The sequence below is a fragment of the Ostrinia nubilalis genome, chromosome 1, assembly GCF_963855985.1.
Source record: "Ostrinia nubilalis chromosome 1, ilOstNubi1.1, whole genome shotgun sequence".
Classification (NCBI taxonomy): domain Eukaryota; kingdom Metazoa; phylum Arthropoda; class Insecta; order Lepidoptera; family Crambidae; genus Ostrinia; species Ostrinia nubilalis.
In genome coordinates, this window is record NC_087088.1 from 10,389,952 (window position 1) to 10,417,387 (window position 27,436).

General features: G+C 36.3%; 3 protein-coding genes across 3 annotated transcripts in view; 2 read left to right on the forward strand and 1 right to left on the reverse strand.

Annotated features, from left to right (window-relative positions):
• The window catches only part of LOC135071901 (C-Maf-inducing protein-like), a 36,140-nt gene extending 17,017 nt beyond the window's left edge, over window positions 1-19,123 (reverse strand). The window contains exons 1-2 of the mRNA XM_063965767.1: window positions 17,930-19,123; window positions 8,582-8,806 (exon numbers count right to left, since the gene is read on the reverse strand). Of these exons, the coding sequence (XP_063821837.1) occupies window positions 8,582-8,806; window positions 17,930-18,553 (849 nt within the window). The 5' untranslated portion in view covers window positions 18,554-19,123. The remainder of the gene's footprint in view (window positions 1-8,581; window positions 8,807-17,929) is intronic.
• A 2,686-nt stretch (window positions 19,124-21,809) lies between these two features.
• On the forward strand, window positions 21,810-23,377 carry LOC135082103 (phenoloxidase-activating factor 2-like). The gene is made up of 5 exons (XM_063977203.1): window positions 21,810-21,816; window positions 22,077-22,188; window positions 22,401-22,661; window positions 22,753-22,954; window positions 23,216-23,377. The coding sequence occupies exons 1-5, from the start codon at window positions 21,810-21,812 to the stop codon at window positions 23,375-23,377; spliced, it is 744 nt and encodes a 247-aa protein (XP_063833273.1).
• A 667-nt stretch (window positions 23,378-24,044) lies between these two features.
• On the forward strand, window positions 24,045-27,156 carry LOC135075749 (inactive CLIP domain-containing serine protease A28-like). Its single transcript, XM_063970223.1, has 7 exons — window positions 24,045-24,460; window positions 24,593-24,891; window positions 25,051-25,206; window positions 25,339-25,436; window positions 25,596-25,856; window positions 26,216-26,417; window positions 26,936-27,156. The coding sequence occupies exons 1-7, from the start codon at window positions 24,190-24,192 to the stop codon at window positions 27,095-27,097; spliced, it is 1,449 nt and encodes a 482-aa protein (XP_063826293.1). The 5' UTR covers window positions 24,045-24,189; the 3' UTR covers window positions 27,098-27,156.
• The last annotated feature ends 280 nt before the right edge of the window (window positions 27,157-27,436 follow it).

Below are 27,436 nucleotides of genomic sequence, written 5' to 3' on the forward strand. Positions count from 1 at the left end.
AAACGCACATGTCGACATGGCGTCAAGAGAAACAAACAAAATCAAAACTGCAAATTGATTTTAATTTAATTTGATACACGATTTATTGCTAATTTAAATAATGTTTTTCGTTACAAACATTTGAAGTTGTAAGTTTGTAACTAAATGTTATTAAATAATATGTTTTCTTTAAATATAGCTTATTTAAGTAGTTATGCACGTATGTCTTATTTGTAAAATATTTAGACTAAATTATTAAAACATCTTTGTTTGTTACTTTTTTAAATTTTTATTAAAACTTAATTTAAACTATCGATATTTGTATTTCACATCCCTAGAATACCCACCAGACTTCCCTACTTCAGTGCGGCACAGGGTGCATAAGCCTTGTATTTTGAATATAGCTATAATTTTTATACTAAACAAGTTATTCACGAACGCCTTCAGGTGTATGTCAATAAATGCATTATTATTAATATTCAAAGAAAAAAAACACAATATCTAATAACATGAAGCCAAAAATAAAATTAATATATCTTAAATATTACAAGGTCTTTAAGCCTTGTGCCGCCACAATGTAAGTTTTAATACCAGGTTTACTGACCTTGTACCGAAGGAATGGAAAGTATTAGAAAGTTACTGCCGCAGCAAAGGTGTTAAGGACGTTAGTCAAAACCACTTTTGACTGCAAAAAATCAGCCAAAGTGGATTCGCTAGATTTACAATTTTACCAATCAGTCCAAAAATACTTGAAAATAAGGATTAGTGAAAATTACTAGGAATTTATGAAAAACATGATAAAGAACAGTGCATACAAATGATGACACCTACCTTACTAATACTTAGTATCTGTTTATCTCTTATCTGAAGAATACTTAGATTTCTGAAAAGCATTATTACTGTAGTATTTAAGTAGGTGTGATCATTTTGTATGCACAAATTACATAAACGTTACACTTTCAAATGGTTTCCATAACACATTTCATGATTTCCAATTAATTTTCACTAATCTTAACACTTGTATGAATTTTGACTAATTTTAAATCAGGCGAAACCACTATTACATTTGGCAGTTGACTGAATAAATCTGATGCCAAAATGCCAACGATTTCTATTCACCCTGTATAATTGAATTTATTGAAATTACGCTTTTAACCGACTTTTTAAGAAAGACGGAGGTTGTTCACTATCGCGTTTTGTTGATATTTGTATATGTTACGGTTAAAGTAATAAATGTGAAAATAATCGCCGGTTATAATGAATAATTACCACATGATTTGGTAAATGTGATTAATATAAGATCATTTATGTGTGTATAAAACTAAATAGGCGGCTTAGGGGTGGCCCAAGGGCCACCCCCGCCGCACCTTAACCTGTTTCTCACTTTAAATCAAAATAATGTGTTATAGGTGTCAACGCGAAATTGTGAACTCCGTCAGTTTATAATATAACGCGTGAGATTGTAAACTAACAGTGGGTTAGGTTAGGTTAGATTGTAATTTAACTACGTCAGATTATAATCTGACGGAATTCACAATATTACGGTGACATAGGCATTATGGTAAAGTAATGTAACGCAAGAAACAGTCCAAACTCATTTTGCCAAATTATATTAATATAGGTATGATATCAAAACGTTTAAAGTGTGAGGCTGTACATGAGCGCTGTACACGAGCCGGTGTTCTCTTTTATGATAGTCGTTAGTACTAAGGATACATTATGAAATAATCACTAATAAATGTGATTAATTTATCACTTTTACCTCGCCTGTCGGTAATTATTCATAATAACCGGCGGTTATTCATAATTTTCAATTTATCACATTAACCGTAACATATATAACAGTCAAAACTCATAATCGGTCCAAAACACTTTTGACTGGAAAAATCAGTCAAGGGTGATATTGACCAAGGGCATCAGTTAAACCACAATACTTTTTCTATAGATAGAAACATAAAGGTAGGTACGTATATTAGCTACCTACATCTAGTCAAATTCTCAACCACTGCGCCAAACCGATCTTCAAAGAAATAAATTCTCTCTATTGACAATAGGTATAGTTATGCCACCAGAATTTGCATAGTAAGCGGTAGGAATTAGGATGCATTGACAAAAATGAGGCAGGTCATGCGGCTTAATCTACTGATAACGTTTCGTTTAACCCACTTTGTGCCCACTAGGCCGAGGCCACAAATGCCAACGTTTATTACCTACGGTTAGAACCTGAAATTAGGTTTGCTTTTGAACCTATTGAAAACAGCTTTACTAGGAATTGCAGGAAAATGCGGGACATACGGACAGCGTGAACTCAGCCTTATGGCAATCAAGTCACGGAAAAGACAGTAACAAATAAGCCTTTCACAAAAAATACCCTTCACAAAAATCCTCAATGATGTGAGCAAAATTAAACGAGTAAAAAGTGAAATTTATAAAAAGTTCTGCAGAGTTTTGTGCTTGTTACCTATTCTGAAAGGATTTACAAATATTAGTTAACACCTAAGTAGCTATAGGTATGCACATGGTTGGTGTCAATATCAACAATCTGTTAGGTACAAGCTATGTTTTACTTAAGAACTTTCAGGGTTAATAGGTATGTGCATGAATATAAGATTTTTATCTGTTTGTATTAGACTGAATGTTTTGTTATAATAAACAATATTTGTTATATCGTTGTCTGTAACCTATCCATAGTACCTACAAGCTAGACTGGTTGACAAGCTAATCTCCAAATAGCCTTTATTAGATTGGCTGTTGACTGCACCTACACGGTTCCAAGTCCCAATATTAGGACGCTAAAAGTATTTTCCTTGTGTTGGCTGACGTCAAATGGGAACGTTTTGTTTTGAAACACCAAGATCCGCCTTCGCAGGTAACGCAAACATTTACGTTTTCTTTCTTTCATGCACTCCGGCGCAATTTGCTCAATGATAAAAAGATAGCGCTCGTATCTGCGATATCGTGATAACGCTCTTATCTAAATTATTGAAACGATGCCTGCATGCGTTTTCATTTAAACTGCCTTTGTAGGATATCTAACGATACAATAACTTTTGAACCTAAAACGTTTCACTTAATTTTCAAAACTTGTAAATTAGTAAATGAAAATTTTATGACTTTTGTTATGATGCATTGACTAGAAAATTGTTTTAGGAAATTCAAAGCCCAATTTATTTATTTTGTTATCTCGTCCAGTAAAGCACTCCGTTTTCCTAATAAGTTACCTATAAACAAACGGGGAAAAGTAAACAATGGGTGTATATTTAATAATTATCAATATATTACGTCTATAAATAAGGTAGGTACCTACCAATAATACTTTCAATATGTGTGCCAAGCCAAACGTATCATGAAACTAAAACCATTTGCTATTAGTTACAAGAACATCATTTTTCCTGTCCGATATTAGAGCAAAAGAGTTGCCGTGCCACTAACACAATTATAAAGTAATAAAACACAGTTATTTCTTCTCGGAAGAGATGTTGTTTTGTTTGTTACATTGAATATTTTTAGCAGGCACTGGTTGTTTATAGCACGTAAAATATCTCTATACAGTTAAAAATTGTTTAGTTTACTTTAAACATAAAACAAAATGACGTACTAAATAACGGCGAAGATAAATTCAGCTTATGGACTGTGCATTTAATAATAGTTATTTCAGATAAAAATGTTTCTTTTACATTGAACGTCACATCCTATCTTATTACCCATTCATTTCATCATCATCATCTATAAAAGTTTACAAATACCTTTTAACTCACCAAAAAAATTAAGCAATCGTTAGTGCAGGACGAAAAATTCATAGTATGATACAAACGATTTGTCCCTTGCTGGGTTTGTGCACGCGAATATATCGAACGGTAAACCACTGAAATAACTGCTAACACAATATTGAATATGTATAACATAGAATAAACGAAAGGCTAGGAAACATTTTGACAGGGAATGTGGAATTCCCACAGTGTGTCCCACATGTGACAGTGCTTCTCGCATTGGAATTCCTTTCTTGAAAATTCGATCACATTTCATTTGAAATTGAAAAATGAATTAATAAAAAAATCCAGATTTCATTTTTACCGAACAGAAGTCGATACTTAGCATTCAGCTCCTGTTTTCTTGTAATTTCGTCGCGATGGACTAACGGCTTTCACTTGTTGAGTTTTATTGGAGAAATCTAGATTGTGACTATAGACATAGAATATAATTTATAGATAGTAATAAACAAAATGAATCGCAGTGGGAATCCCTTAATGATATCGAGGTAGGGAGAGATTATGAGTTCACTGTTTTTTTCCATTCTTTCCCTTGTTTATCTACGTGGAAAACTCGAATAAGTACATGGTTTCATACATTTTAAATAACAGTATTGGTATTAATACTATACTAATGTAGTGACGCACGGAGTCTCTTATCTGATTGACCTCGGCGGGGTTCACGATAAAATTAAATTGCTGTCGTCTAATTTAAATCCAGACGTCATTGTAACTGCTTGTCTTAATGAACAGCTTAAGGCTGGGTTGCACCATCTTACTTTAACTACACTCGACGTCAAATAAATCGCACCTCCCGCTACAAGCATTTTCAAACGTATGCATCCCCACTTCCCACCAATATTGGTACCATTTAAAAGCCTAGTTCTAACCTTCATTTCATTAAAGGAAAGGTTTTTACCCCAAAAATGTGTCCTTAGAAGAATCCAGAGTCACTTCTTCAAAAAATAGGTAGTTACGCTAGAGCCAACTTTTATGGCTATAAAACTGTTAAGTTGGGTTTAATTGCTATCCATCTGTTAAAGAGGACACGTGAAATCATTATTTGGTTTTATAACCATAAAAATTGGCCTAATTGATCCCATAGGTGGGCCCAAAGTGAGGTATTTTTTCAAGTCACATTTATGGTATATGTTAATCATTTATTAAGAAATTAAATGTGTTTTTCTTTAAGGATATTTATTGGCCTTTCAAATAACACCAATATTGTTGGGGTACCATGATTGTGTCAGAAGAAAATCGTTAAAGTTCGCGTCGCGGAAGGTGCGGTTTATTTGATGTTGAGTATATAACAAACGTCAAAAAGTCTGTCAAACTCCATACAAAAACACCGGTTAACGTTATAGTTATGCTCAAAGTAAGATGGTGCAACTCTGCCTAAGTCCTCTATCAATGCTTGTTGGCGGTGCAGTTGCGTTGTATCATCACAGCGGCACGTGTAGCAGAAATTGACAAATTGTTCTTAATTGTTGAGTTGTACCAAAACATAAATATGCACTTTTGTGTTCTTAAGTGGACGTTCTTTGTATGTCTTTTATGCCACCAGCCCAATCGTAACTAATACTTATAATATGTACAGTGTTTATGAAGAAAAGCAGAATTTCTTTCTCCGCATCAATATTCATATCATACCCACAATGTCGTCGTAAAATATTCTCATCAAAAAGACAAATTCTATTTCCTTGAGGCAGGTGACTACATTTCCTAGTGGTACCATTAAGTAGGGTGTAATTGAACTAACGCAAACTAAAGCTTCAGGTATTCCTGAAGTAATTAGATTTTGTAAGCGAAAGTAGGTAGGTATTATATTATATCTGAGTTAAAAAGTTGAATGGCGCGCATGGCAAGATGCACGTTCCAGCGATAGCAACATGTGTTTGCGTCATTTGAGTCGTAGTCACAAATCAAAACTAATACACATGAAACTCTTTAACAGTCATTTACGAAAACATTATCGTATTTTTTTAGTTTTATGGCATACTTTTGCCCGCGGCTTCGCCCGCATGAAATTTCGTTTGTCACAGATCGTCATAAATCATAGCCTATATGTTATTCTGGATTATAAACAATAATACTCTAAAGTTTCATCATATTATAGTTATAATATAATTATAGTATCACTTAGTACATCAAAAATATATAAATAGCACTTTAATTATTCATAATACAATACCTACTTCCGTTATCTATTGCATCAGAGTCTTAAACTGTTTCGTCTGCGTCTCCCGACATTTATAATTTTCAGACTTACATAACGATTACTTATTATAACTACTCTGCCAAATATACTTATTTCAGTTTGTGGATTATAACATTTTTAGTTTCCATTTGAAAAACACTAGCTTTCGGTGCAAGTAATACAAAAAACCTATCCTACACTTACTCGTAAGAGACGTAAAATTAGAATAAATTAACTAAACTAAAAAAGGGAAATGACGCTACCGTTCTATGCCTATGTTTATGTGTTCTTAACTGAAGAACTTCTAAAGGTTTTCACGAGACCTTCACTCTTGCATTTTTCGCGGAGACACACGCGTATTTATTTATACCTCCCAAAAGCTCCCGTGAGGCTGAACTTTGTCTTAACCTTGGAGTTCTAAAGGTGTTGCCGATTCAAAGCTGTATTTACTATAACGAACTGACCCGGCGAACTTCGTACCGCCTATGTTAATCAAGAGTGATGTAGAATTCTAAAGGTAAAATATTTTTTCAAATCAGTCCAATAGTTCCGGAGCCTATTCAGTATAAATAAACAGCAATTAAATCTTTCCTCTTTATAATAATAGTGTAAGGATGTTTTTACATAAAAAAATATCAAACAAGGACGATTCTATTTTATTTATGGCTAAGGTGAGATTTCTTATCTATGGTATACCTAATGTTGGTTTGCTTTGTTGACTGTATAATTTTCTCCGTACCGGTGGGTGAAATAATTAAATATTTCATCGTAGATGTGGATGGAGTTAATGTTTTATTTCACAATTCGTAATATGTATTTCGTAAAAAAATCATAGTATTTATAGAAAGAAAACTAGCTGACACGACAGACTTCGTTCAAAAGGTTAGACGGAAAAATGAAAAATGGAGTGCTTACATTTTCTCGAAAAAATCAAATTTTTCTTTCTTCATAAGCTTTCCTGGACTTCATGGAATTTTTTTCCGATTTGATTTAACTCTGCCCGAGATTTGGGCTTAACAACACTTTTAGCGACAATCTTTATTTAGATTTTATTTCTGTGAAAAGCACAGTGGTTCATTAAAATAATAAGCTTCCATTTTTAAACTAGCAGTGAAGTTCGTTACTAAATTTTTATCAGATTTTTCCGGCGGAACTGGGAGGTGAGGTGTCCATCACGTTGTCTGTTATTTAGCAAATTGTATTTCGGAGTTGTTCATCCACTTTGAACTTTATCAAATTTACCTGGCAAAATGTACGGACGACGGCATCAAGCACCTGGTATCTTATGTAATACAATATTTTGAAAAATAACCCGCTGTCGTCATTTACCCACATTTTCTAAAGGATTTAGTGGAATTTCTATACAATTACGCATAACATCGCGTGATGAGTAATCGAATTGACGTATATTTATTATTTGTACAGATGTCAATAAGATTACAGGCTATTTAAATATTCAATTGTAGTGAAAGCATTTTGAGTAACGGAAAAAACAGTTTGTACGTGTCAATGTTATAGATTTGGATTAGGAAATAGAAACGGAAGTTACTGAAATTGTATTATTATTAAGAAAACAACTTACGAAACATCATCCTATGCCTATTCTATAAGGAAAATATGTGGAACTGTAACTATTTATAAAGGATAAACAACATAAAACTTTGGGTCTAACTTCAAGAAGTATTTGTCCATTATAAATAAGAATAACTCTATCATTAAATAAACAGTTCACGAGAGATACGTTAAAATAATATAAGTCCAGAATTTGTTTACTATGAGCAACTAATGACTAGTTCTAATAGAATTTTCCTCATTAGAATAATTCTACAGGATTTCAGCTAACAAACAATTAGCTGAAATCGTCATAGTTTCCTGTGATATAACTTGTAATATTCCGCATAATATTGTTTGTTGTGGAATAGTAAACTCTTATCACTGTTGTTATGTCTATTCTATTACATGGAGTCGTTTAGGTACTAATTGTATTACTACTACGTTGGACATTCAAGTACGTAAGTTATCAGAATAAATGATCTGATATTTCTCGTAGACAACTCTAGAAGTCATAAAGATCCAATTGAAAAAACACACGTTATGTGATCCATATTATTTAATTTCAGTGCCTTATAATTTAACCAGGGCTAAGATCGCAAATATTATAACTTGTGTAAAGAATATTCATGCATTGACAGCAAATACCTGAAGATAAATCACAAACATAGTTCAAAAAGTTCTGTTATGTTGTCAAAACAGCTAGAAAGAAAATCAATTTGCCAACAAATGGTGGTCTTCATTCAGAAAATAACATGTTACTTATAAGATTTTAAATTTTCGAATTCCATTTCAAGTCGAGACCCGTGTTTCTCTATTTTTGTTGAAATAACATATTCTCTTTGTTAGTTAGTGTTGAATATATCAATACCTACTTTGTTGCAGTATTGTTAATGGTGTAGTCATTTTTAATTAACAAATAATGTACTAGAGAACGACAAAAGTTTAAAACTATTCTTATATAAGTATATTAATGTCATAATATAGCGCGATCTATAATGATTAAAGAAAATTATTTAAGGTCTTAACATTGTTTAGCCCATATCTCGATTTTGATTTTAGTTCCCCAAAAATGTGCTAAGTGTGTGAAAAGATACTATCTTACCGTTTTGGATACTATGTTGTCTTCATGCAGACATAGGACATGGGTCTCCCACCGCCTCAGGAACTTGGCTGCCAGAATCTTCACGACCACTGTCCTGGTATGCTGGAAGCAGCACACCCTGAGGGTGCCTTCCGTGGCCAGCTTGTAGCGGGGGCCGGGAGGGGGCACTGGCGCCCCAGTCGTTTCCAGCCCGCTGCTGTCGGTACAGCATTCGGGACTTGAGCCCTGGGGATAAGAAAATTGGGTTTATTTTCCGAAAATGTGATAAAGTATATTTTAGGAGTTGATGCCCGTTTTCACCATCAATAACTAATTTTTAAGTGACCCCTATGAAAACAAAATTCATAGTGTTACCATAGTAGGGGTCACTTAAAAAGTAGGGATTGATGGTGAAAACGTGCATGAGTCAAACAGAAGGATGATGTATTTTTTACTAACAATGTTCGAAACGAAAGTCTTCTACTACACACATCCAAATGTAGCAGCGACAGCCTTACTGTTGGTTATGATTTTTTTCTATAAAAAAGTAAATATTTATAAACAGAACCGTCAATAAACAATATGTAACTCGCACTTGACCGGATTTTTTAGAGTAAATATGGCACCCACTATACAAATGTGTACCTATAGCTTAACGTGTTTTTGAGGCCTTTGGTTATTATGTATTAGGTACACGCGAAACGCAATAATTTCTTTACTGGCTAAAAGAACTATACGAATATTTCTAAAAAAAAATCCTACTTGGTTGTAAATCGTTATGTAGAGCAGTGCTTCTTATATAAGTTCGTTATTTTCGTGTAAGTATTATGTTAAAAAAACTTAATTAATCTTTATGAACGTGTTTTATTAAAAGAAACCAACCACAACGACATCAATTACCTATCATTAGAGTTATGTTAGTAAAACATACTGTAAAAAAACGACTAATTATACTCATTAAATGCAATATACACAAAGCAAATTACAATACGAAAAACTAAAAGGAGTTTACTTGCCATAGAAATGGTTGGATTATGTACGGTTATTGTGACGAGCGGAGCGAAAACGGCTCGTTCCAATGAAGGCCGCACTAACAATAAAGGCTATTAATCTGAAAAGCTACGACGATGACCATTGGCTGTGCCCTGAAGATAAAACTAATGGAATCATGTGTTGGTTTTCCGCTGAGTCTCTAGTTAAGCGCAATTGTGACTTGTGGGCGCATGCTCGCATCTACCTATGGGGAGGTACTAATATTATAAAATCGAAAGAAACCGAACTGATTTTTGTCTTAAAGATAAGTTGGACTGTGAAGAAGGACATAGGAGAAGTAGAATTCTCTAAGGAAAAAAAACTAGAAAATGATGAAAATTTAAACACGGAATAAAATAGTAACTTACTTATTGTGTAGAAAAGGCAGGACACTCATCATAATTCCATTTCTGGGAAGAAACAAACCAAAAACCACGCAAGTTGCGGGCAGAAGCAATTTCAATGACGCACGGGATTGTACCTCCTATACGTGAAACGATACATAGAAATATCCAATATTTTTATAATATTATGACAATGCATATAGATCTAAACTAGCGCTGCACTATCATCGAGGAAGTTATTTTTCATAACAAGGCAGTAGCTATTTCTGAGTAAATTACCTAACAAGTACTCGAAATGTGAAATCTGTTATCTCTACTCTGAAATCATCCGGGTTAACGCCCTCTGAGGTCCGAAGATGGACAGGTCGTACTTTGCCCACCTGATTAAAACAAAGCATTACATAATTTCAAAGGTGATAGACCCGAAGAAACAAGAAATACTCGTGAGTAATAAGAATGTGTATTATAAAATTTTTTGCTGCAATTCACAAGGTTAGTCAGTACCTTCACACATTCGTCTTTGATTGCATATCCAACTGCGTTTTATTGGCGCTGGAAATACCGGCAGTGGCGTGGTAAATCAAAACTCTTTGGAATGTCACACGTCATTTCTCGATAATAAGCCAATGTAGGTACTTAATGTTGTGCGAAGCGAAGTTGATTATAGCGCAGTTTTAATTGGTTCCTGGTCAGTTGGAAATAGCTTTATTTCAGAGGCAGTGAGGTACAGACGACAGCATCATCAGGTCATATAATCTCCACTACAGGATCTTAAACTGCTATAATTTTCCAGAGAAATTGAGGATTTTACACTCATCACTCACTGGCATAAGATGCAACTGCTTAGCTTCATGTGCACCCTCTTTCAAAGCAATTTTTTCCATAAAACATCTGTTGCCAGGCAAAGCTTCCGTTGCTTCGGCTTTATGATTGTCGAATGCTGAAGATTTATAATGATTTGAAAGCAGCTCGTACCTTAGGTACCTACTTTACATTACGTAGGTACTATAAAGTTGACACAGTCATTTATAATTTTAGATTTTTTACTTTAAAAATTAGCATAAAACGGTCCGATTTATTATGTAAAAGGATATAAGTTTTTAAATAAAGTTTGAATGTTCCACATTTTTCCTCGTAACAAAAAACCGCACACCACAATCAGTAACGGTTTATTTACGCAATAAGCTATATTTTCCGGATGATAACGTCACAACTAAAGCAATTATTATTTTATGTTAGGTACAATGACAATGCATACAGGGGATTGGATGCAGCATCAACGAAATAACTGGCGATATGACGCCACAGTCAACCTTGCAGGTCCAACGTATACAACAAACTCCTTTTTAGGGTTCCGTACCTATAAGATGACAAAGAGACCCAATTAATATGCCTACGTTCTCTATCGGTCTCATGAACTTCAAGAGGTAATTAATTAGATAAGAGTAGGTACCTGTTGCCGCTTTAATAACACAAAAATTAAATAAAGTGGTTATGCTTTTTCTATTTATCGTGTGGTACGTGGTTTTTGATCTGTTACAGAAAAAGAATCAATCAATCTTCCTGGAAGTAGAATTAGGATGAGTATCATCCTTTCTAGCCTCGACACCAAACAGGGAAATAATATGTCGCATTCATCTTATTAACGAAGCAATTACGATTGATGATAAGTTCCTATAATAATTTAGAAAGTAATGGAAAAATTTACGTTACTTTAAAAGTAGAAAGCAATAAATTTAAATAACTTCATACCTAATGAGCACAATATTGAAACTTATTGCGTATTACGTTCATAAAATATACTTCTTTGACAGGATGCAGTCGTTACTGCGACATGAAATATCTACAAAATTGTGTTCAGTTTAAAAAACTTTGTTTTGGTATGCTTTCAATAAACGTGTCGAGCAAACGTACTAAAATTATTGAGGAGGTGCCTTTGTGCATTGACCCCGCGGTGCCGCATAGTACGACCTACATCGTAGTCGCTGCTCTATGACGTCATTGCAGAAATTTGGGTCATGGGGTCGGTGCGAGCGGGCCAGACGCGGCTGACGCGCTGCTTTGGGATCGACCCGTACTCTACCAATCGTGTTGCATCCTATTAAATTAAAATGCTTCAATTCTGAGCCGAAAATAGCTTTCAACACCTGAATTGTTTGTTTGACTCTATGAAATTAATACAAGTTTTTAAAAGTTAAGGAGAGGTTAACTTTACCCACGTTTCATGCCTGAATTGTTATTCTACTTATTGTAAACGTCTTGCTAAATGATTCGTTTAACACTATGACATTACTAAAGCTTTTAAAAGTTCCGTGGAGTTAACTTCGCCCACCACGCTTGAATTTTAATTAACTATGAAAAAATTCCTAAATGTATTTAAAACGATAAGTTAGGTTACATTTACGACACGTTAACATTATTAAAAATAGATAGACATATTCTAAATTTAATAAAGATTAAACCAAAACTTGACAGATAATTATTTATACGTATTCGCTTCGCAACAGATTAAATATAATAGTAATGGCTGCGAGCACGTGGAGTGGATCTGAACAATGACCTCATGCGTCACAGCTAGGCCTTGTGAGAGCAGGAACTGAGCGCAGGCGGCGCGGGCGCATCCTTTCACAACTTGGGTGCAGTCCGCTGACTCATGCACTTTCTCGCGTCTGCGTCTGGTAAATTACTTCTCGATTTGTTACTTACAGCCATAAAGAACGTGTGAGAGATGACTCGGGAAATTGCAACGAGTTGTTTTTATTAATGGTTATGTTTTCGTAATTCGCAGTAGATAAACTGAAGTTTAAATTGCTTTGTTTGTTTTACACTAACTACACTATACTAGGTAAACTAACAATGCTGAAATTCTAAAAGCCTGCTACGACGCTACGAGATTAATATTAACCAAATACGTTCAATGTAGGCATGTATTTAGTAAAATAAGTTACATTTAAATGAAAAGTGCTAGCACTTATCCGGCTTTTAACTTTATTACAAATTCCGTTAGTTTATGATAACCCATTTTCCTTAGATATGCTTTAAATTATAAATAGACAGCGGCGGGAATATCAAAACAAGCCCACACACTGTTCGTCTTATTCGGGAAATGTTGGGTAAAACCCATAAAGAAAGAAAACTTTTTGAAAACAAAATAAATGAGTGTGCAAAAATGAAAATTTATTGAAAAGTCCTATAAAATGTTTAGAACTTATCAAGTTATAGGTAGTTCGATAGAAAAACATGGACAATTGATACGACTAAGGCTGAGTTGCACCGTCTTATTTTAACTTTGACAAACGTCAAAAATCAGTCAAACTCCACACAAAAAGCATCGGTTATTGTTATTTTTACGGTTAAAATAAGGTGGTACAACTCAGCCTAAGTGTAAAAATTCTTAATTGAAGCAATTAATTGTTGTTTCGTGTTTACTTATTTCTGAGTAATAGAATTAGATGACGTATCCAAAGACTGTTTGCTTGCGACGTTATAAGTGACTGGCCAGACAGTTACATCAAAATTTAATGATTCATAATTACTACTAAGTCATTCCACTTTACGGACAGTCCATTGCGGAAATAGCAGATTAAAGTGCGACATTCTACGTCAGAATGCGACCAAACTTGTAGAGGCAACATGGAAGAAAGACGATATTTCATATTTTAGCCTTAGGTACCTTAAGAAAACGTTCTTAAGAGACTTTACCCTCACATTGAAGGCATACTTTGGAACCGTATTTACAGATTTTGAAAAAAAAGTGCAAATGAAATCAGTTTTTAATAAAAATCAACAATACCTATCGAACTGAATGAAGGTAGAGCTATAACAAATCAAACTGTTGAAGAGTAAACGCTGAAGTCTGGAATAAGTTCATTTGCTTACATTTGTTAGAGCGACTTTCATATTTCTGCACTCACTGAATGCAGAACTGAGGAACACCAATTTCTCTTACCAATTTTTTAAAGAATCTTCTGTGTTACAATATTCATTTGCATAATATGACTCACTTTACTACTTCTACTATAATTACTTCCATAAAAATTAACGACTCTCTAAAATTATACAACGGACGCGAACGTCACCAGAGATAAGTGTTTTTTGCGTGTTGCAATACTCCAATGGTTTCAATTTATCTTTCAGCATGCTTGCCTACATCAGATACGTTTTAAAATGTTTTCTTTGAAACTCCTAATAAATTGCTAAAATAACAAAATACTTAGTCTGAGAAAATTATGAAAGTTAAAATTGGGGATTTTGTCGCGTGTATTTCGATTGTTTTATATTTAAATTATTTAGCGCACGTGCCACGTTTGCACGAAAGCTGAAGGCTTTGTTTTTTCTTATAAGCATAAAAATAGAAATTATTATATTCTCAACTTGGGAAATGATAAGATGTCATTATTTTTGTGACGAAAATCGCGATGGAGCTTACTTACAAAGCACTGATTGTCTCAAGTTTATCAAGCAGAGGGGTCTGTTATTTTCAATTGTAGCTGATTAAGATATCTTGAATTTATTTATATAGCAGAATTTAGATAACGTTTTTTGTTTCGAGTATTTAGTCATCATTTTAAATTAAATTGAAAACTTACGTACCTACCTATCGGCCTTTTTCAGAACCTCTAAGGTACGGATCGGCGGAAGCCTCATAGGAAATATTTACCTATATTGTAACAAGTAATCATAATTTAAAAAAACATACCAGTCGAATTGAGAACCTCCTCCTTTTTTTGAAGTCGGTTGATAAATAAATAGTCATCCATTATTTTTCTTAAGGATTTTCATAGTCTGGAATTAGTGAATAGGCAGAAGACATTATGGTACTTTTGTAAATAAAAATATTTGTATCATGTCTTATTCAGATACTTGGTAGTAGTTATCTACTTGGTACTCGTATACCTACCTATTATGTAGGTATCAATACATGGGCAAAATAATGTGCTATAAAAAGCGTTATCAAGATCGACATGGCTTTTATTGGTGATGTTTGTACTGCTTATAGACGCGTAGGTTTTATGAGGGCGAGAGGAATAGTCAAGATTAAACCCGTGGTTAGTGGAGTTGAACCAATCGATAAGAGACCGCACGTGGCCCGCACGGTTCTTGTGCGTGGTTGATAGTAATAACTTTGGTTTGATAACTTTTTAGGAGAATACTCTTTACCGATTCGGAACTGACTGAATTGTTTTTGATATGAGCTAATTATGTGGTGTCGTTATAAACTATGAAGAAGGCAAAATAAGCCTGGCAATTAAATATTATATTATTCTTAATTGTATATGAAAGTATTATTGCCCAAGATCGTATTTAGTAAGAGCAGAATAGTGAAAAAATCCGATCGCAAATAAAACGATACAGAGAGAAAGAATAAGGAAATGAAGGAAGACGTTTAAATATGAGGAAAATTTTACTAATAAAGTGATTTGTTAATAAATACAATACATGAAATCGTACTTCTTTAAACAAATAATAGTTATGTAAAATAATATAGAGTTACTTTATTAAGTCAACTCTTTATCCAATTTTCACTTGAATGATTTTGCTATATGCTGAATGTAATAGAAATTTTCATAAATTTCATACGTTTTTGGAAAACCAACAAATGTAAGTATGATAAGTAAGCACGTCGTGTATAAATTCAATAATAATTGTGACGTGTGATTGATTTCCTGTATTTAGGTACTGAATTATAATTTTCTGAAATTATATTTAATTAAATAAGTACCTAACTGTGTAAATACGTTATTAAATAAAAAAAAACAAGTAGGTAATTGATGATACATACTTTCAATTCATGAATCAAATTCTTTTATAATAAACTTTATTAGTAATTTTAATCCGTTTGAGTCGAGTTTTGATATTCCTCTCATAATTCAGTCACCATCATCCTCACGTTTCTTGTACGCATCTATTATTAAGCAAATTGCATTAGATTTTGGGCATCGATTGTAGTCATGAACAGCCACTGCTACGGATGTTACATAAACATTCAGCCGGCCCCCGGCGATGACGCACAAAACCTGATTTATTCAATAAATATTCTGACTTCGTTGATGAAGTTATTGGTGAGAGATAGCTGGGAATACACTGTGCATTTTAAATTTACTGCTTAAAGAACTGAACATTTTAAGCCCGAAGAAAACTTCTAAGGTAGACGTATTCCTATTTTCGTCAAAATACAATAAGTAGAACCTCGTGGACGATGCCCACGTGACGAGTTTGTTATACGTCACAAAATGTAATGTTTGTTGGAAGCGTGCGCCATGAACATTTTAGACGTTTGTAGCAAAAACAAAATTTGAAATTCAGCGCTATTGGCTCCCAGAACAGCGTTAAGTTACTCCACTGTTTAGTTTTACGGTGGTCAAGCTATCTTGGATACTACAAATTACTTCTTTGATCTTTTTGGGTGCTAGTTTGATCAAGAGAAAATCATAAACACTGCAATGTTACAGCAGCAGTAAGTGTCATTGGCTCTACCTATTACAGTACCTGCATGCCGTCACCGCCATGAGTCAAGTGAAACTAATTGGTTAGTATTCTCTCTTAGGGTTTTAGATGACATAAATTAGAAAAGACACAAACAAAATAAGAGACTTGATTACACGACGAAAGTGTACCTACGCCTAAACCTCAGCAAAAAGGATTGTTCGAGTTCGTTTAAAGAGCTTGACGGAGTCTTCCAGTGACTTGGCCCACTTTATTTAGCTTGGTCCACGGGCCAATTCGGTGGTTGAATTTTAATTATTTTTTCTTCCAGTAACTGGACCAATCCCCTTCAGGATATCAAAACAAATAGATAAGTATAAGTACACAGTCACACACCTTTTAGAAAAATTCTCAATTCAAAAAGCTAAGAAGAGACACGACCAATGTTTGTGATGGTCTGCTTCCAATGTTTATTTCCTGCAACCCTATTTACTTCTTCCTTTTCCGAACGCTGCGCTTTTTGCCTTTTCAAATGAATACGACGTAAGTTCAATTCACTCTTTCTTCGTCCGAACCACGTGCATAAGGTGTCACTTATGTAAGCGTAAAAACATCTTCTCATTGGTACTCACCAAAAACGATTCAGTTTTGTTTTATTTAATTTTTTACACGTCAAAAAATTAGTCATATGATTAATTATAATTATTTTACCAGTACCAGTTTTCGTTATATTTTTTATAGAAAACAGGTTACACGCTTTGCTGTCATTAGCTTCAATTCAAGCCCCTATTTAGTGCTTCATTATGTTTAGGATCGCTGAGCTAATTAACCAAGCTGGAATGGGTTAACGATTTTTTAATATAAGGTGTAATAAAGTGGTAATTTAATAAGGTTAAGTCATCCCTGCATAGAAGAAGTAACTTGAGAGGTTTAAACGAAAAAACTTTTTGCAGGCTTCAGCATGATTTGTCATTATCTTCAATAGTAAGGTACCTAGTATACCCAATGTCACACCTCCGTCGCCGAAGATCCTCAGATCAGATTCAGTCAACAATCCCCGAAGATACAATTAGAACCTTTAGCATTATCATGATGACAATTCAACATCGACGTGTTGCTCTTGGCAGGTGCTGATGTCAAAAAGGGTCATCGAATGATACGCCCCCCGTGTGACGTCACAATAGGTAAACAGCATCACATAGCGCTTTTGAAATAACATTTGCGCGAATACCACGAGAAACGTTTTTTAACTTGTACATAACATACGTATGAATGACGTTTCTCCATTTAGGTTTGTCCGACAAATTATGGTATTGACACGTTGAAATGACTAAAGCTTGTACTTTCAAAGCTTCATTCCAATAACCTAATTATTATAGTATATTGTTCATTAATTAAATAGCTAATTGGCAATAATAAAGTTGATTGGCTATAATTGTTACGTCATTAAAGAGTACTTTGCACATTGGACACAATTATGCGTGAGCAATGATAGTGTTGCGTCTAATGAATGGTTATCGTTGTGCTATTACAGTTTACAAAGTTTTCGTTGAAGGAGATAACTTACGAAATATTCAGCAGAACTCTGGTCAGCCAGAGTTGGTGATAAGAGGCAGCCGGGCGAGGGGGGCGCGGTGGCGGCCGGCGGCGGCGGCGCCAGCGACAGCAGCTCGCCCGCCGACGCCGACACGCTGCCCGCCGCCGCCAGGCTCCGAAGCCGGTCGGCCAGGTCCGTGTGGCCGCTCGACTTGCTGCCGCCATCCTTGTCCTCGCCGCCGCACAGGTTGTCTATGATCCGCGGCCGCCGCAGCTTCCGCGACGCCGCGCGCCACCGCCGCAGCCGGCACGCAGCATTGTTCAGCACCTCCTCAGTGTCGCGGCTGTCGGCCGGCTCCTCGTCAGACTGCGCGGCGTCATCTCGCTGCTCGTCGATGAAGGGCAGCGGCGGGCCGGCCGCCGACGGCTCCGGGGCGTCGTCGGTCAGCACCGTGCTCGAGGCCCCGAGGAAGTCTCGCAGAGCAAAAGCTATCCGTTGGTCGGAGCTCAGGCCGTCGGGAGCGCTGTTCGCGCCTCGGTCGACCGGCGTAAATCTACAATCTCCGTTTTTACTGTCTGTCTTACCCTCGGTTTTTAAGGCACCATCCTCACCGGAAGTTAAGTCCACATTAATTTCTTGACTGAACGAGGGCATTTTCACAGATTCGGCTAACAATTTTTATAAAAACACTACACTTAATTTGTATATCTCGAAATATTATTCTATAATTGGAATATTTTATTTATACACATTTTATTTACAAATGCTCTATTTTAAGATTTGACTAGAATTTGGAGTATCTTTAATTTTCTCCCTCGAATTAATAAAAATAGGAAGTCACTAGCGATCCTCATATTTATAATCAAACGTGATAACTCACTCCAGCATCGGACGACGGTAACTATTCAAACTTTTTATATCTAATCGATGATTTCGGTCGGTAACACTGATACTGTTGCGAATGTTAATCACTCAACTACGGGGAATGTACACACCAAGCGACAAGTTTTACACAATTCCTGCATTTTGTGAACCCGCGGGATTCTTGCTGATTTATTATCAGTTAAATTACATGCACAATTGGCCTCGAATGGCCAATACAAGCAGTGTACGCAAACTGAACGAAGCACTACTGGCTGGCGCTGTCATCGTGGGCTATACATATACGCAATCTGATAGCGATATAGACTTCTTGTTTGTTATTGACGTACGCTCGGCATGCGCGTTAAAACTCAACTACAAAAGCCTGCAGCGCCGCAGTCGGACGAGACCGAAGTTAGACTGGCCCGCTCGCTAACGCCACCTGCCTCCTCGATCAGGCACTGTTCTAGTAGCGGTTCCAACTAACTGAACCACCTTCGAGCCCCGTTACAGCTGTAGGTAGATAATTTTCAGTAAAGGCGTCAGGGGGCCTTCCCATCAGTCGACGGTTTCAAAGGAATGTAGGTGACTGAACCATCCATGTTCATAAATTAGTGGAATTTCTTAGCGGAAAATTTACTGCATTATTACGCATTAATGGTAGGTAAGTAGGTACCTACCATATTTTCAGGATGTAAATTAATTACCTATTATTCTGACACAACGGAAACAGCTTTCTAAAATGAAAATAGAAGAAAAAATGTCCGTGAAAAATACTTACTAATTTATGAGCTCGATATCTTTTAATGTAACTTTCAACACAAACCTCAAAATATTCCGAAGTAAACCATGGTTCCCACATTGGTTTTATACTGATGCTGTAACAGTTGATGCTAAATATACCTACAGATTACTTACGCCTCAATATGAGAGTTCATTGGGGAAAAACAAAACAGCAGCTTCAGGAAATTACTGAAACACACAATTTCGTGATACCTATTTACGAGTGTACCTACTACCTAAAAATAAGGACGCAAAATTTAAACTTATCAGTGACTGACGCATACCCACGCTATTACCTCATTTTTTATGACGAGAATAAAGAACGTCATTGCGAATTGTATTTTCATAAAATTTACAATTTCCTGCGACAAATAAGGTCATTATTATATCCTTCCATTGGGTACGTTTAACTACCTAAAACTGTTGGTTAAGTCAAACGTACTTTTAGCTTCTCTAGGACAATTAAGTTTGTTTTTTGAAACGCGATAATCGATTGTTTTGTTTTGACAGTATGCTCACATAATGTGTAATCTATCATTTATTTTAAATCATCTTTTGTTATAATCATTTACTTTGACAATAACATACTTACATTGAATCGCGCCCATAATGCAGATACTAACCCTAACATACAACCTTCATAAAGTTATTGACAGTTGAACGAACATCGAGGTTGTTGGCCGAAACGAGTGAATTAAGTCTTTAAACGTTGACATAGATTACATCATTTATGGGAGCCATTAGCCACATTAGTAATCCACATTGTGATGATTGCAATAATTTGTCGCTGGATGAATATGCCCATTACCCCATGAAGGCTGCAGGTATTAAGGAATACCATAATTAACTAAAATAAGGACACATTGATACGAGCGCATTTAATTTTCAGACATACAGACACTGTTTACCAATAAAAATATGATGAATTGGCCCATTATAATAAGTCTGAGGCACCAATAGAAGCCATTGTAGTTCCTAGGTTCCTCCATAGCATAGTATCACTACATAGTATACCAGATGCAATACCAGTTACAATAGTGACAATAGGTATTGTCGGTACGTCAACGTCGATTAAAGTCATCAGTGCCAAATACATTTTGTCCACTATACCATACTGAGAACATTATTTCTGAGTCTTTTAGCAATCCTAGTCCACACCGCGATAATTACAATAATTTTTCGCGATATTATCATGGGTAACCATCTACAATGAAGGTTTTTGGTGGTAATGGATACATAAATAGATACCCTTTGTTGTACACCGCTAAAAATAAGCATTTTACAGGAAATACAACAAGTTGGAACTGCTCATCATAATTCAGTAATAATATATCATTTACAATAGGTACTAAGGACATATTTAATATGCTCATTCACACTTCAGAATTATTATCACCTGGGTCTCATTTAATTTCTAGTTCTACTAAGCGACAGTCGGCTCTTTCAACATGTGTTTGTGGCTTTTGACAGCATGCATAAGTTTTCTCCCCACAAGCCCATCGTCAACTAATATTGTAGTAATACAAGGGGTACCAGCGCCAATCGTTGTGCCGACTGCAGCCTCTACTATGGCTCCAACTGTAGCTTCTACAATGTCATCAACATCTACCCCTGCTACAATAATGGCGTCTTCTGCTGCATCAACAATGTCGTCTTCTCCTGCCACCAGTGCTCCTACAACCACTCCTACGCAAGTACCAAATAATAGTACGGCAGTAAAATTTCCCCGAGATAAAAGAAGCGCAGATTTGACAGGTTTCTTTAAAAGTACTGATTCTAAGCATGCAGGTCACACAATTAAAAAAAGAGAAAGCTGTAAGTGTGTATCAACTGGTACCTGCATCCGGCCTGGTACTGGAATAGACATAAGAATAGTCACTCCGGTAAGTTGTATTTTTAAAGAAGCTTTGTTTATTTAAGTAGGTACTAAAATAATTTTCATGTAATGTCGAATACACTGAGCCTTAGTGTATTCGACATTACATGAAAATTATTATAGTCACTAAGTGAGTATACCTACTACCTTATAGTATACCTATTATACGAGTAAGTAGACTACCTTAGTGACTAAGGTATACAAATTATTGTTACGAAATCAAACACAGCAATTACAAATATTTTAGGATACCAATGTAAGCCAATGCCCTGCTGGGCAAGAATACTGTTGTACTGATCCAACAACGCAGCTAACATGTGGCACGCTGCAAACAGTCCCAGAAGTTAACGCTACTGCATCAGCTGGACAAGCTAATTATGGCGAATTCCCATGGCAGGCACGTATGAACACAATAAACACAATAAGTAAACGATAGTAAAATAAAATATATTAAAAACAGAATGTATGCCCCTTATAGTATCTTTCAGTATACCTAAAATAATGTGGGGTGGGGTCTCTTTAATTCAGTCCTGAAAAAAATATATCTAATTTATCCGAAACTGTAAAATGCTATCACAATTTATTATATTTGGATTTGTAAGAAGTCCACATCGCGTAAATGTATGTGATGATAGGTTTTTATAAATTAATTCATAGGAAGTTTTTTTCAGGCTCTTGTATTTACGAAGCAAAATAACTATTTAGCAGGAGGTGTTCTAATCAATCGGTTCAACGTCTTGACAGTTACGCACAGGCTCGTAAAATATGTGTAAGCATGACAAAAATACACATAACATAACAAATAAAGTGTTGAATTTTCAAATACGTCAGACGTATTGACTTATCGTATTATTAAATACCTAATGATGAAACTACACTCTGGTTTATTCTACAGAAATCTAAGTATTGATTCAAGTTTGAACTACACCAACCTTAATAAAATTATAACAATTACCATTTTATTATGAGAAAAAATTTCAGGATTTTAGACAATGCTCCAGACGTAAAAGTGCGGCTTGGTGAATGGGACGCTGAAGGGAGCTACGAACCTATTCCCTTCAAAGAGTTTAATGTGTCGAAGGTGTTTACTCACCCCTTGTACAACGAAAGCTCCCTTCAATTCGACATCACAGTGCTTCGCCTGGAAAGCCCTGTGCCACTACCTCCAGCTAAAGATTCTGTATCTACGATCAATACAGCATGCCTGCCTCCAACAATGAATAGTAGCTATGTTGGTCAAAGGTATGTATTTTATTACCTTTACTATTTTTTCCTAATCTTGAATTCCTTTTTCAAATTCATGGCAGTAATTGAAATTCCACCATTTTTACAGGTGTATGGTAGCAGGATGGGGCAAGAACATGTTTGGTGTGCAAGGCATGTATCAGCAAATACTTAAAAAGGTGGATGTGCCTATCGTCGCCTCTGCCACATGCCAGACGCAACTACGAACTGCCCGGCTCGGCGCTAACTTTGTGCTGGACACGACCTCTTTTATCTGTGCCGGTGACCAGGCTAACAAGGATTCTTGTACGGTGTGTATTTTCTTTAGCTTTCACCCTCAGGGTCAGGGTAATAAGTACTTACATCTGTCGTAAGATGTGTGTGTGAAGCTAATTGTTATAATGAGAACACTACTGCTTAACAAATTCATTTTAGAAATATTCATAGAGCAATCTTAAGACTCGATAAGAGTATTTTTAAAATTTAAAGTGTCCTAGAGTGTAGTAGGTCCTAATCATAAGTGAAACTATAATGACTATAACTGTATTTTATGGATATTTGTTGATCCATAGGGGGACGGTGGTTCAGGACTGGTGTGCCAAGTGAACCGGCAGTGGGTGGTGGTGGGCCTGGTGGCGTGGGGCCTGGGCTGCGCCAGCGCAAACGTGCCCGGCGTCTACGTCAACGTCGCCGGCCTGTTGCCATGGATACAGCAACAAATAGATGCTGCGTGACTTCTTTTGAACAAACTACTATGAGTGCTCAGTAGCACTTTTGAAACTGTCAAAAGCAACTGTTTGTCAGTACAAAGTGATTGAAATCAAAATTAAATAAAAAAATATCTACTTACACGCTCGCACGCTTAATGCGTTACTTTTTCGGACATTGAAATGCCCTGTAGAACACTGAAAAATCTATTTGAGGATTAATTTTTTTTAAGAAATTTTAAGTTTTACTTATCTACTTGGCTTTATTAAGATGTTAATACTGAAGAGATCTTCAGGCGGAAAATGCCATGCTTGTTTTGATGCGGACAGCAGACTCATAATCAAAAACGTCTCTTACAACATGGCTTACCTCATCGTTTTTAAAAGACTAGTTAAATCGTCACGCATCGTTATAACGATTGATGCAACTTTAAAATTGGAAATGACGCATTGTAACATTTGCATCCTTTACAAATCGTACAATTTGAATTCGAAAATTAACACAGCCTTCAAACATTTTTTATGGATAGCTGAATGTTGGTTATTGGCCACCGGGACCAAAATGAGTTTGTCGTCAAACGATTCATAGATAATATCATTTATGAGACTATAACCAATTTAGCACTCCACATTGTGATTCTTGTGTGATTTGTCGCTAGATGATCACGCGCATTACACCATGAAGGCTGCAATTGTTAGGGGAATACCATCATTTACCACACTAAGGACATATTTAATACAAGCTCATCATCACCCCTGGTTTTACTAACAACGTCAAATGAGCGCATTCAATTTTCAGATTTACAAAGCGACGGTCGTATTATACGTAGTATTTTACAATGTGTCTATGGCTTTTGACAGCGTGCTTGGGTATACTCCCAGCAAATCCATCTTCACCTAACATTGTTATAGTACAAGGGGTTCCAGCCCCTATTATTGTCCCTACTACGGCAACAACTGCAGCTGCCACGGCGGCAACGAATGCGACTCCTACGGCGGCTCCGACTGTTCAACCAACGGGTCAGCCAACTGGTCAACCGACTGGTCAACCCACGGGTTCGCCACCCACTGGATCACCGCCCTCTGGATCACCACCCACTGGATCCCCAGGTGCGACCCCTCCCCAAATGATGGCTACTACAGCTACGATAGCACCAATGACAACAGGTGCTATCGCTTTACCAGTTATAGTTTGTAACAGTTCAGATACTATATGTGTTGCTAATCCCGATGAAACTGCAGGACCGCTACCGATCGATCCAAGACTGGGAACGACGCCAGGGTCTCCGGCAGCTCTGCAACTACCCCCAATCACAGGATACAGCGCCCAAGTACCACTAAATGACATGGCCGTCAGGTTTCCCAGAGAAAAAAGAAGCGCGGAGATGAACATTAAAGATTTCTTAGATAGTATTTCGGGTTCACAGCGAGTCCATACGATTGTAAAGAGACAAAGTTGCACATGTGTGCCAGCTGGCACATGCGTCCGCACTGCTACTAACGCAGGTGCCGGCCTTATCGATGTTAGAATAGTAACACCGGTAAGTGAACTTCTAATTTTAGCTAATTTACTTACCTTAAAAAATGACGCCTAACTATACATAAACCAAAATATCTTAACAAATTCCGAACAGGATTTAACTGCTAGAATGTTAATATTTAAACTTTTGGTTTCTTAAATGGGTAAACAAATATTTTAGGGTGCTAACACGGGCCAGTGCCCCGCTGGGCAAGAATACTGCTGCACGGACACGACGTCGCAGACGCAAATAGCGTGTGGCACGCTGCAAACCGTCCCGGCTGTGTCCGTCACTCCAGGATCGGGACAAGCGAATTATGGCGAATTCCCTTGGCAGGTAAGTTTGAAGAAAGAAAAGTTTATATAAAATACATCTTGTAAAACCGACCTCTTTTTTTCTTAACTACTACAACTTAATATGTAGGTATACTTTTAAATTCCATGTATTAACTGACTTCTGCTGTTTTAGGCTCTTATAATGACGAAGCAGAATGATTACCTAGCGGGAGGAGTACTAATCGACCAGTTAAATGTGTTGACGGTTACTCACAGGCTTGTAAACTATGTGTAAGTATCATCAGATAAATAATCATACCTATATCAGAATTAGTAAAATAGTAACTGCAGTTAAAAATTTGGAGATGAGTAAAAATATTTGCTAATTACACTATATTACATGTCTAATCACTGTCTTGTCATATCTTTTCATTCAATTTAATTTTTCAGGGTTTCAGGCACTGCACCTAATGTAAAAGTGCGTCTTGGTGAATGGGACGCTGGGGCGACGTATGAACCTATTCCCTTCCAAGAGTACAACGTGGCGAAGGTGTTCACTCACCCCTCATACGTCCAAAACACCCTGCAGTATGACATCACGGTGCTGCGGCTGTCAACTCCAGTGCCGTTGACACCGGCCACTGGGTCTGTAACCACGATTAACAGGGCCTGTCTACCTCCATCTTCGACTTCCAGTTATGTTGGACAAAGGTATGTAACAGTGAAAAGTGACATTTTCTTCAATTTTCATAGCCGTCTTACTTGCTCATTCTAGTAAATACCTATATGGTTAGCCTGAACTGAATGAATTTAACTGAAATTATTATGGCCGCAACCAAGACTAGATAGTGCAATTAGGAGTCGAAACTGTGGTAAAGAATGTGTCTTGACTTTTTATCATTTAAAGTACCTAAATATTAGCTTCAATCAATTTACATGGTTAAATAATTAAGACATTTCACTGAAATGCCCATTCGATTCAGAAATTAGTAGTTACATGGGGCTCTACTTCTTGGGAAGGTAAAATTTGCATGAATATTTGTAAGTAAACGTACCTACTTTTCTTCTAGGTGTATGGTAGCAGGATGGGGCAAGAACATGTTTGGTTTGCAAGGCATGTATCAGCAAATCCTGAAGAAGGTGGATGTGCCAATCGTTGCCTCTGCCACATGCCAGACGCAACTGCAAACTGCCCGGTTGGGCGCCAACTTCGTGCTGGACACCACCTCTTTCATCTGTGCCGGTGGGGAAGCCAACAAGGATGCTTGCACGGTGCGTACTTATTAATTCAGCTTAGTACCGCTTAATACTATACAATTTTTCTGGAGTTAAGAGTCGCCTCTCGATCTACCTAAATATTTTTAAAATAACTTAAAAAAAGTACTTGTTGATACATAAGCCCTAGGTGCAGCAGGTAGATTTTTTAATTGCATTTATAGAGCTCGGTTCTCCGCACGAACAAAATAATATTTTATTTTAACTATTTGAGATTCATTTAAGTAGATAGGATTAAGAACTTACCTACTATCGCACGCATTTGATATCCGCGAAAATCTTAAGATCACCTATTAATTTACGGTATGTTTTAAGGATAAAAAGATCGCCTAAACTGTGGTTTAGGCGATTACTATTGTATCTACACCACACAGAACAAAAAAGTGTTTCTATCTATTGTCCTATAGTTAAGTATTGTGTTGTTGCTGTAATAGCACAATATTAGATAAAATCAGCGCTAAAGAAAATCTTGCACTACTTTCCCACTTGATAAAACCTGTTTTTATATTTTATAGGGTGATGGTGGTTCAGGACTGGTATGCCAAGTGAACGGACAATGGGTGGTGGTGGGTCTAGTGGCGTGGGGGCTAGGCTGCGCCAACGCAAACGTGCCCGGCGTCTATGTCAACGTCGCCGGCCTGTTGCCATGGATACAGCAACAAGTTGCTACTGCGTAACTTCGTTACGGATGCGGAGCTCATTTAACCAAAGCAACTGGAATAAAAATAAAAGTTACCTAGGAATACGCTTACGCTTATTTTACAAGAAAAAAATGTTTCTCTTTTGAACTGTAAAAAAGAATAAACTACGAGGAAGCTTAACACAATAATTTATTAAGATAACAGTTTATACAAATAGCCGTGTAAACATTATAAAACATTACGACCCCTAAACAAAATAAACGACATAGTTAACTTACAGGAAAACAGCGTTCTAAACGCAAACTTCAACGGCATTAACTTTAACTTAAATACTTAATTACGGGACGTATTCTAGTATTGCAGCGGGAGATCCGC